At 37.1% G+C, this 12,038-nt stretch overlaps 1 protein-coding gene across 3 annotated transcripts; it reads right to left on the bottom strand.

Annotated features, from left to right (window-relative positions):
- Positions 1-352: 352 nt before the first annotated feature.
- Positions 353-4,434, bottom strand: LOC137034863 (membrane-spanning 4-domains subfamily A member 4A-like). Of its 3 annotated transcripts, XM_067408084.1 has the most exons (6): positions 4,388-4,434; positions 3,881-4,063; positions 3,628-3,747; positions 3,485-3,541; positions 3,030-3,146; positions 353-1,378 (listed from the first exon to the last, which is right to left on the bottom strand). In XM_067408084.1, the coding sequence occupies exons 2-6, from the start codon at positions 4,037-4,039 to the stop codon at positions 1,241-1,243; spliced, it is 591 nt and encodes a 196-aa protein (XP_067264185.1). In that variant the 5' UTR covers positions 4,040-4,063; positions 4,388-4,434; the 3' UTR covers positions 353-1,240. The 3 variants fall into 3 exon arrangements, with proteins under 3 accessions (XP_067264185.1, XP_067264184.1, XP_067264186.1); XM_067408083.1 differs by lacking the exon at positions 4,388-4,434 and having other exon boundaries at positions 3,881-4,296; XM_067408085.1 differs by lacking the exons at positions 3,030-3,146; positions 4,388-4,434 and having other exon boundaries at positions 3,881-4,296.
- Between the last annotated feature and the right edge of the window lie 7,604 nt (positions 4,435-12,038).

Consider the following 12,038-nt stretch of genomic DNA (forward strand, 5'->3'; position numbering starts at 1 on the left):
AACTTTGTAAATTATAAATTATAAAAAAATTATAGTCGAGAGCTTGGGGGGCAGGGATTTAAAGTTAAGGTGCATTTAAAGTGTTAAAGTGATTTAAAGTGCATTGTTAATGATGCCCCAAAATAGGCAGTTAAAAAATTAATTTAAAAAAATCTATGAGGTATTTTGAGCTGAAACTTCACAGACACATTCAGGGGACACCTTAGACTTATATTATATCTTGAGAAAGAACGTTCTAGGGCACCTTTAAAAAGATGCAAAAAAAGACGACAAAAAAAAAGTGTATTTGTGTCAACAATTAAGTCATTTAATGTACAATGAGTTCTCAAATTACATTAATCAGTATGCTGGTCTCTGTAATGATGTAGAACAGAACTGTGTGTGTGTGTTTGTGCGTGTGTGTGTGTAGTTGACTTGGTATGGATAACACAGATGTTTTTACCTTGTCTGACTATTGGCTTTTGACCACAAAATTTGGGTGTTTTTGTACCACTCAACCATATTTGTACCCAGAAGTGAGCTAAACCTGACAAAATATCAAAGAAAAACTTTTTTACTCATTTGTAATGTTTTTTTTAAATGTATTCTAAAAATGCAGGAAGTGTCCTGTAAGGGTTAGGTGGGGAGAAGATATTTAATTTCGACTTCAAATTCAATTCATTGTAAGTGTGTTCCACTGTATCACAACAAACAAAACATACAAGTCCAGAATATACTAATTCAGGAACTTGGATAGCAAATACAATCTTTGGTCCACATCAAACATGAAATGAAAATACATGACAAAATGAGAAGTAACAGATACTGTGGGCTCTATTTTAAAGATCTAAGCTCATGGTCTAAAGCGCACGGTGCAAGTGCACCTATGTTGTGTCCGAATCCACTTTTGCAGGTTTAATGACCGGAAAAATGGTCAGTGTGCCCAGTGCATGGTCTAAAAGGGTTGTCCCTAGTCTTTTAATGAGTAATGAGTGTGTTTTTGGGCGTAACGTAATGTGCAATAAAGTCTTCTCTCCCATTCCCTTTAAATCTGCCATACTGTTTTATACAGTATGATGTGCACTAATATTAAAGTCAGTTTACCATGAAACATCTTGGTCATGTTATATTTTCTTTTCATTCTGCTAACTTGACATTTGGTTGTGGCTTATTTAGTGGATTTGTGTCATTCCCTAAAAACATCGACTACAACACAAATAGCTGTTGGTTGTTGGGCTAAAACCACGATTAAATCATTTACCTAGTTTAATAAAACATTGACCACAGTAGAGTCTCTGTTGCAGGTGGCTTTGCAGGCAAATGCTGAGATACAGATGGAGATGATGAACTGAGGAATGGTGAACACCAGCATTATTCCGACGATCCGCAAAATAAGATACTGCAAAACAAAATTTATATTGAAGCAGGCATCATGTTGAATTAATTATAGGAGCCTCTTAACAATCAGGATATATATTTAAGGAATAATGGGCTAGGTGCACAAGATGTCACCTGAGAGCTTCAGGGATGCAAGTGCGTGCATGTTTACTTCCGCTCATAGCCTACTCTTTCTGTCTTAGCGACGTTCACATTTGCTGTAAGGAGAAACTTATATATGAAACTTGGCTATATAATGAATGTTTTTCTAAACATTTTTAGAATGTTATATTATATTATATCATTCTTATATTATTGTGTACCTCCGTGCAGTAATACATCGAGATACATCAATAGGCCTATGTCGGGAGATTATCTTTCATTCTTTCTTCTGTTCATTCTGCAGTTCAGACACAGTAAAAATTAAAGGGTTAGTTCACCCAAAAATAAAAATTCTGTCATTAATTACTCACCCTCATGTCATTCCATTGCCAGCAAGATAATTAACACTTTCAGTGCCCAGAAAACTAAAGACATATTTAAAACAGTTCATGTAACTGTTTTACATGAACTGTTAATGTTATGAAGAGACAAGGATACTTTTTTTGCGCCAAAAAAACGAAATAACGACTTTATTTAACAAAATGTAGTGAAGGGTGATTTCAAAACACTGCGTCAAGAAGTTTTAAAGTTTTACGAATCCTTTGTTCTGAATCAGTGGTTCGGAGCGTGTATCAAACTGCCAAAAGCCACGCCCCCCAGTGGTGAACCATTGAAATTTCGAAACACTTATGATAAATAAAAATAAATAACTTTATTCAACAAGTGATGGGCGATTTCAAAACACTGCTTCATGAAATTTCAAAGCTTTATGAATCTTTTGTTTCTAATCAGTGGTTCGGAGCATGTATCAAACTGCCTAAGTCATGTGATTTCAGTAAACGAGGCTTTGTTACATCATAAGTGTTGACTTGATGGTGCAAGTTAATGTAGGTAAGTGAAAATATGAGCAGAATTGACAAAATAGTATTTATTGAGATAAATTGTAGCCTGTGTCTCACAGGGCAAATGTGTGAATTTTTACAGGATAAAATTCAACAGGATTTGATTCAACGGGTCTATGCACATACTTGCTAGAACGGAAATCCAACATGACAGTCATGCATGTGCAACTAGCCCACTGAGAAAAAATTCTGTCATCATTCCAAACCTGTATACATTTCTTCTGTGAAACATGACAAATTTTGAAGACTGTTTTCCACACATTTATAATGAATAGTAACTGGAAAATTCAAGCAATTTATTCATAATAACCAATGTCATGAAATCTACATCTGTCATGAGAGTGGATGTCACTTAGTGAATAATGACTTAAATCTCAGCCTGTTTCTCACACAGGGCTATTATATGGCTTGGAATGTAGTGCACAGATCATATGGACTGTTTTTATAACACTTGTCCTCATTGAAATTGTATGCAAAAGAGCGACCAGTACAGTCTTCAGAATTTCTCCATGTGTTCTATGGAAGAAATAACGTCATACCGGTTTGGAGACATATGGAAGTAAGTGAATGATGACAGAAACTGTCCCTTTAAATAAATAACACAGCAATTAAAAACTAAAAACAAATTAATGCACATTACACATGAATGCAAAATATATACTGTAATACCTCATCATATAAACTTGGATCCATCATCATTATTAATCCTAATTGTATGGACATCAGAACAATGGTGATGGCTGCAGTTATGGCACTGAACACATTCATTCCAAAAGATGCTTTCATCTACAATAACAGGATGTTATTGTAGTTATACACATACACATGTTTTTTTTTTTTTTCTTTTTTTTTTTAAATAAAAAATTCAATTTCAATAGCTGTGACAACTGCACTCTTTGTAACTGACTCTAATTTTCACAGGGATATGGAAATAATACTAAAGTTTAATAGGATGAAAGTGACCAACAATCTTTGCTAACAGATGTTCTGATCTTCTGCTACATTTTTGACAACCTTAGGCGATTTAAAGTGCACAGTCATAACCAATAATAGTGTAGAAATACATTCGAAATAATGTGACAGTTATAATGTGCTGAAATTAGTGGGTGTTATAGGCTACATACCACATATGGATGAAGTTTATTCTGAGCTACAAAAGACAGAGATCCAGCACTGATGTACTGAGAAAGAAACACACAACATTTCAAAGTTCATTCTGGTAATTAAAACAAGAGGCAATAAAACAAAACCGTTAAAGGAAACTTACAATAAGGGATCCCCAGTAGGTTATGCCACTATGGGCAAGAATAGCAGGGTAATTGTAGTTATGGATGGTGAGTAGAATACCAAGAAAGAAGATCATCACTCCATTCATTACCTGGAAAGTCTAAAGGGCAGACATAGGTCAAGTGTTTTATCCATGATGACATGCATGTTTGGATACAATGATCTAAAAGAAAATAAATACTCAGAAAATTCCCAAACCATGCATCATTATAATTTATGAGTAAATGCATTACCCCTAATGCCTTTGGATGTAATTTCAAAAATCCTGTGAGAACTGTATCGTGATTTTTTCCTCCAGCCTCCTGTCCGTCAATAAAAATTACATTTTCTTGTGTCACCTTTAATCTGACAAATTTAGCTTTGTCAGTTGAGATGGTCTCGCTGGTTGCCATTTTTGGAAAATGTTTGGATTTCACCTGTAATAAGCATATTACTCTTGTTAAAGTTAAGTAAGAAATGTGAGGAAAGTACTTTGCATTGGAGAAATTAAAGCTATTTAAAGAGGGAAACAGTTTTTTTTTTGTGACAAGGATGCCTTTGTCCAAAGAAAATATTTTAGTACCAAACAATAAATGAGCAATAACTTACATTAAAACTGGTGTGAAAGATAATATTTTTCAAAACATATTTTTTAAAATGATTTTATCAGAAAATTTTATGTAAACAGACAATCTAAAAAAAAAAAAAAAAAAAAAAAACAGGAACATAGATAAGTAAAATAAATGTATAAAATATTTTACCTGCAATGAGATTTTTTATGTGTACTATCTTGTGATGCATCTTTGTGTGTGTGACTCTTTGAAGAACAGTTAAGGAGGGGCTAAAATTTTTCTGTTGAGTGCTTCCTCTTTAAGTACTAAGCGCTTTACATATAGATGAAAAATAAACTACAAGGCAGAATAAATTATGGCCATTGACGAAGGGCGAAAGATCTATATTTTCTAGTTTAAATACTAAAGAATGCATTATTAAGAGATATCCCTATCCATTTTGCAGAGGCCATTAATAATAATAATAATAATCATAATGTCAGTGGCGGTCGCAAAAAATATGAGAAATAGATCTAATCGCAGCAGTATAATGATTTTAAAACACAGATTTTCCCTTACAAAAATATGATCATTTCCTAATAGTTTTAAAGCTGCAGTCCGTGATTTTTGGCCCTCTAGTGGTTAATAAAGAGAACCGCATGCATCTTGTGGAAGAACATTGTAACCGGAGCTACCTTTCTCTGTGTATGTCTATGACGAGTCACGCAGTTACTTTGATACTCTGATTTTGGCCATGTGCTCTTGTTTTTGTTTTGTTCGGTGTGAGCACATGGCACAAAGAAACAAACATGACAAGGCATGTGTTTTCCCGTCTATTGTCTAACCCTGCCCTTCTTGTTATCTAATTATTGGTTAATTTGCCCCACCTGTCCTGCCTCACTGCTTGCTTTCTTTGCTCTTCCTATTTATTCTCCTTGTGTTTACAGTCCAGGGCTGCAATTTCTACAATCAACTTAGGCTTGCAATGGTTTAGGAAAATGCAGCCCTGGGCAAATTTGTCATTCTAATCTCATGTGTCTCGTTCCTGCAAAGTCCTGTTCCTGTCAAGTTTGCTGCCTGTCTTGTTTTGCCAATGGGGTAATTTCTGTTTGTTTTTGTTTTATTTTTTATTAATGAAATAAGTCCTCACCTCACCAACCACAACCTGACAATTTAGTGCATGAGATGAAATTAAAGTTTACAGGCAATAGTTTTAAAGGGTTAGTTCACCCAAAAAACGAAATTTATGTCAATAGGGACTCACCCTCATGTCGTCCCAAACCCATAAGCCTTCATTCACATTAAGATATTTTTGATGAAATCTGAGGGTTTCTGAACGACACATAGGCAGCAACGTCATTGCACCTTTTGAGGTCCAAGTCAGTCAAGTCAAATTTATTTATATAGCGCTTTTACAATTTGTAATTGTTTCAAAGCAGCTTTACATATTAGAAGCACAGAAAAAAAGGGAAGTGGTTAAAACTGTACAAAAAAGCGTGGTAATATGTAACATATACAAGATGGTGCTACATTAAGCCAATGTCGGCTGACTTCCAGGGGTGGAAAAAACCCCCTAGGAGAAAAACCCAGCGTGCTAACACTGGGAAAAAAGTCCTAGGAGGGAAAAAACCCCTTGGAAGATATATATATGTAAATGTATATGGAGATCAAAATCTGAATTGTACATTTTTATTATAGAGATTAAAAATCGATTATATATAAATATATGTAAGCGGATACGGGGATTAAAAATCTGAATTATAGATGCAGCCAGAATTGGATCTTTAGGCCCATTTTCTCCTGGGCTACGTTGTAGTCAGGTCCAGACGCAGGTTCTCCATCTGATCTGGATACGGCCTGGATCCAGCACCCGGCAAACCTCAGGATAAGCAGAGAGACAGATATTAGCGTAGATGCCATTCTTATTCTGATGTACAGGTATATCTAGTGTTATAGGAAATGTTCTCGGTTCCGGCCGACCTAATTATTGCAGCGTAACAATCCTTTAACGGATTTGAAAAATGTTAATGTATTGATAATGTGTTATGTGTATGCAAGAGCAAAGAGATGTGTTTTTAGTCTAGATTTAAACTGACAGAGTGTGTCTGCTTCCCGAACAATGCTAGGAAGATTGTTCCAGAGTTTAGGTGCTAAATAGGAAAAGGATCTGCCGCCTTCAGTTGATTTTGATATTCTGGGTATTATCAACTGGCCTAAATTCTGAGATCGCAATAAACGTGAAGGACTATAATGCATTAAGAGCTCACTTAGGTACTGGGGAGCTAAACCATTTAGAGCTTTATAAGTAAGTAGCAAGATTTTAAAATCTATACAATGTTTAATAGGGAGCCAATGTAATGTTGACAGAACTGGGCTAATATGGTCATACTTTCTGGTTCTAGTAAGAACTCTAGCTGCCGCATTTTGGACCAACTGTAGTTTGTTTAAAAGCCGAGCAGAACAACCACCCAGTAGAGCGTTACAATAATCTAGTCTTGAGGTCATGAATGCATGAACCAACTGTTCCGCATTTGTCATTGAGAGCATATGTCGTAATTTAGATATATTTTTTAGATGGAAGAAGGCGGTTTTACAGATACTAGAAACATGACTTTCAAATGAAAGATTGGTATCAAAGAGCACACCCAGGTTCCTAACTGAGGACGAAGGTTTAATGGAGCACCCGTCAAGTGTTAGAGAGTATTTAAGGTTTTTTCGTGAGGAAGTTTTTGGTCCAAAGATTAGGAAATCAGTTTTTTCTGAATTTAATAATAAGAAATTTCTTGTCATCCAGTTTTTAATGTCAGCTATGCATTCTGTTAGTTTTGTGAATTTGTAGGTTTCGTCAGGGCGCGAGGAAATATAGAGCTGAGTATCGTCAGCGTAGCAGTGAAAACTAACACCATGCTTCCTAATTATCTCTCCTAAGGGCAGCATGTACAGAGTGAAAAGCAACGGTCCTAATACTGAGCCTTGTGGTACCCCATATTTAACCTGTGATCGATACGACATCTCTTCATTAACTACCACAGACTGATAACGGTCAGATAAGTATGATTTGAACCATGCCAAAGCAATTCCACTAATGCCAATATAGTTTTCAAGTCTTTTTAAAAGAATGTTATGATCGATAGTGTCAAAAGCAGCACTGAGATCTAATAACACTAATAGAGAAATACAGCCACGATCGGATGATAGGAGTAGATCGTTTGTAACTCTAACGAGAGCAGTCTCAGTACTATGGTATGGTCTAAATCCTGACTGGAAATCCTCACAGATTCCATTTCTTTCTAAAAAGGAACACAGTTGTGTTGAAACTGCCTTTTCTAGTATCTTTGACAGAATAGGTAGATTCGAGATTGGCCTGTAATTTACTAAATCTCTCGGATCTAGTTGAGGTTTTTTAATAAGAGGTTTGATAATAGCCTGCTTAAAGGTTTTTGGCACGTGTCCTAGTGTTAAAGATGAATTAATTATATCAAGAAGTGGACCTACGACCTCTGGAAGCATTTCTTTCAGTAGTTTAGTCGGCATTGGGTCTAACATACATGTCGTTGATTTTGATGATTTGATAAGTTTAGATAATTCTTCCTCTCCTATAGCGGCGAATGATTCTAGTTTTACCTCAGGGACACTACAGTGCACTGTCTGAAGAGAAACTGTAGACGGTTGCATGTTTATAATTTTCTCTCTAATATTATCAATCTTGCAAGTAAAGAAGTTCATAAAGTCATTACTGCTGTGCTCTATGGAAACGTCAGCAGTTGAATCTCTGTTTCTAGTTAATTTAGCCACTGTGTCAAATAAATACCTAGGATTATGTTTGTTTTCTATTAAGAGATTTGAAAAATAAGTAGATCTAGCATTTCTTATGGCTGTTCTGTACTCAATCATTTTTTCTTTCCACGAAAGGCGAAAAACTTCTAGTTTTGTTTTCTTCCAACTACGTTCAGCTTTTCTAACAGCTCGTTTTAGAGCCCGAGTGTGCTCATCATACCACGGCGTTGGATTAGTTTCCTTAATCTTCTTTAGACGTAAAGGAGCGACCGCATCTAATGTGCTGGAAAAGAGAGAGCCAATAGTTTCTGTTGCAGCATCGAGTTCTTCTAAGTTGTCAGGTATACTAAGGCGATGAAACTGCTCAGGGAGATTATTTATAAAGCAATCTTTAGTGGCAGACGTGATTGTTCTACAATATTTATGGCTGGGTGGTGGTTTTGTAGCCTTGGCTAATTGTATTATACACGAGACTAAATAATGATCTGATATATCATCGCTCTGCTGTAGAATTTCAACAGCATCAATATCTATTCCATGCGACAGTATTAGATCTAGGGTATGATTACGACAATGAGTGGGTCCTGACACGTGTTGTCTAACTCCAATAGAGTTTAAAATATCTGCAAATGCCAATCCAAATGCGTCTTTATTATTATCTACATGGATATTAAAATCACCAACAACAAGGACTTTATCCGCAGCCAGTACTAACTCTGATAGAAACTCAGCAAATTCTTTGATAAAGTCAGTATGGTGCCCTGGTGGCCTGTATACAGTAGCCAGCACAAATGTCAACTTACATAATGTTACATAAAGCACCATCACTTCAAAGGAATTATATTTGAAATTCTTTTGAATGATTCTGAATATATTACTATAAATTACAGCAACACCTCCCCCTTTGCCTTTCTGTCGAGGATTGTGTCGATAATCATAACCTTGAGGACTAGATTCATTTAAAGTAATATAATCATCTGGTTTTAGCCAGGTTTCTGTCAAACACAGCAAGTCTAGTTTATTGTCTGTGATCATTTCATTTACAATAAGTGCTTTTGAAGAAATAGATCTAATATTCAGTAACCCAAGCTTTATCATTTGTTTATCTGATTTATCTGTGATTTTCATTTTTTGAACATCAATTAAATTTTTACCCTTAAAAGGTTTTGGAAGTTTTTTGTATTTACTAGTTCGAGGTACAGACACAGTCTCTATGTGATAATATCTAGGTGAAAGTGTTTCTATGTGCTGTGAATTATCTGAGTTCTGTGACGTGAGGCGGCTAGCAGACGGTCGGTTTAGCCAGTTTGTCTGCATCCTGATCTGGGCCCTGGTTTGTCATGTTTCAGCTCTAAGACTATTTGCCAAATTTCTAGAGAGAAGAGCAGCACCATCCCGGGAGGGATGAATACCATCTCTTTTCAACAGATCAGGTCTGCCCCAAAAGCTTTTCCAATTGTCTATGAAACCTATATTATTCTGCGCACACCACTTAGACAGCCAGCCATTGAGTGATGATAACCTGCTAACTATCTCATCACTCTGACGAACAGGAAGAGGGCCAGAACAAATTACTTTTGCTGACATTGAATTTGCGAGTTCACACACCTCTTTAATGTTAATTTTAGTGATCTCCGACTGGCGAAGTCGAACATCATTTGTGCCGACGTGGATAATGATTTTAGAATATTTACGTTTAGCATTAGCCAGCACTTTTAAATTTGCTTTGATGTCAGGTGCTCTGGCCCCCGGCAAACATGTGACTATGGTGGCTGGTGTCTCTATTTTCACGTTCCGTGTAATAGAATCGCCAATTACTAGGGCACTTTCAACAGGATTCTCAGTGGGTGCGTCACTGAGTGGGGAGAACCTGTTTGGTGTTCTAATCGGAACGGAAGAGTGGTGTTTGTTCTTGCCATTATGCCGCCTCACAGTCACCCAGTTAGCCTGCTGCGTGGCTTCTACAACCGGAACCGAATGTGTAGTGTTTACTAGGCTAGTCGCATCCAAAGCAGTATCTAAGGCCCTTTCATTCTCACTATCCTCAATTAAAGTTTGGATGCGTGTCTCTAATTCTAAGATTCTCTCTGTCAGCCTGACAATATCCCTGCATTTATCACATGTGTAAGTCTCACTGCTGACAGAAAGAGCTAAGCTGTACATGTTGCATTTACTACACATGATAATCGTCGGACATGACTGACCGTGTGTTTGATGAACGCCGTCCGAAAAACTGCAACGCACACGGGACTCGCTGGCTGGATGTCTCGGTCGCTTGCCGGTGCCTGGGGCGAGGGTGATGTGCGGGACGCTGTACCTCGCGGTGGATCGATGAATGCCGGGCAGCAACGTCTCCACAGCTTCCCGATCTGGCGAGGACAGATCAGAATAACATACATCGGATAAATCCGCCATTCAATCGACAAGGAAGGTTGGTTTAGAGGAAAAAAAGAAAGTAGACGGTAGCTAGCAGGCTATGGCTAACACTAGGTGATTACGCTGGTGGATTGCTAGTAATAAATCGTTCCGTTTAGTAATACTATGCAATAGGTTAAGTAATCTAGTGAAAAATAAGAAAGTTATATTATGTGAATAGGAATAAAGAGAAGGATTTAGGATAATCTCCACGAAGCTCCGAGCGTAGATCAGACAGCTGGCAGGCAGCAGCGTTGAGCAGCGTTGAACCGGAAGTGAACAGAGACCTGAATACTCTCAGAGAAGCTGAAAGACATTGTTAAAATAGTGTTATGAAATGTTATAAAGCGACCAGAATACTTTTTGTGGGCAAAAACAAAACAAAAATAATGACTTTATATCACAATTTGAACTGTTGTCATACGGAGTTGATTTAGTGAACGCAGTGCAGGCTTCCGTGTTCTATGTTCTATGTTCTATGTCAGAACATTTCTAAGAGCATCAGCACACTTGGTTAAAAACACACCCAAAGTAAATTATTTGTAAATTAAATCTAGAGACAGAACAAAATCGACAGCTTTTGTTTTCAAAATCTCATTAGAGAGCAAAATAATCAAACCAGCCGTCTTTTGAAAGTTCATGACAGAACAAAATCCCACCACCACTGAGATCACGTAACCTAAGAAAGCGGGCCATCAGTTATATCTAGAGACAGAACAAAATTGACCGCCTTTGTCTTCAAAATCTCGAAAGAGAGAAAATTAACCAAACCGGCTGTCTTTTGAAAGTTCATGACAACAAAATCCCACCACCACTGAGATCGTGTAACCTAACAAAACCGACCATCAGTGAAATCTCGTGATATAAGAAAACCGGCCGCCTTTGTGTTCGATATCTCATAAAAAAGCAAAGTAATCAAACCAAAAGCCTTTGTCTCTTTAGAAATCTCGTAAGAGAGCGAAGGAACAAAACCGGCCGACTTTTGAAAGCTCATGACAGAACAAAATCCCACCACCCTTTAGATTGCGTAACCTAACAAAACCGGCCATCAGTAAAATCTCATGATATAACAAAACCGCCTTTGTCTTCAAAATCTGGTAAGAGAGCGAAGTAACCAAACCAGCCAACATTTGAAAGTTCATGACAGAACAAAATCGACAGCTTTTGTTTTCAAAATCTCATTAGAGAGCAAAATAATCAAACCAGCCACCTTTTGAAAGTTCATGACAGAATAAAACCCCACCACCACTGAGATCACATAACCTAAGAAAGCCGGCCATCAGTTAAATCTAGAGACAGAACAAAACCGACCGCCTTTGTCTTCAAAATCTCGAAAGAGAGAAAAGTAACTAAACCGGCTGTCTTTTGAAAGTTCATAACACAACAAAATCCCACCACCAGTGAAATCGCATAACCTAACAAAACCGGCCATCAGTGAAATCTCGTGATATAAGAAAACCAGCCACCTTTGTCTTCGAAATCTCTAAAAAAAAGCAAAGTAACCAAATCGCCCGTCTTTTGAAAGTTCATGACAGAACAAAATCCCACCACCACTGAGATCACGTAACCTAAGAAAACTGGCCATCAGTTAAATCTAGAGACAGAACAAAACCCCACCACCACTGACATTGTGTAACCTAAAAAAAGCAGCCAACAGTGAAATCTCATG

The sequence above is a fragment of the Chanodichthys erythropterus genome, chromosome 13, assembly GCF_024489055.1.
Source record: "Chanodichthys erythropterus isolate Z2021 chromosome 13, ASM2448905v1, whole genome shotgun sequence".
NCBI classification, from domain to species: domain Eukaryota; kingdom Metazoa; phylum Chordata; class Actinopteri; order Cypriniformes; family Xenocyprididae; genus Chanodichthys; species Chanodichthys erythropterus.

Excerpts from the sequence above, each read along its gene's own strand:
- LOC137034863 (XM_067408084.1), bottom strand. The coding sequence starts at position 4,039 with ATGGCAACCAGCGAGACCATCTCAACTGACAAAGCTAAATTTGTCAGA. Across the intron at positions 3,748-3,880 it reads TACATCCAAAGGCATTAGGG|ACTTTCCAGGTAATGAATGG; the intron begins GTAATGCATTTA and ends TCTGCCCTTTAG. Across the intron at positions 3,147-3,484 it reads ATAAACTTCATCCATATGTG|ATGAAAGCATCTTTTGGAAT; the intron begins GTATGTAGCCTA and ends CTGTTATTGTAG.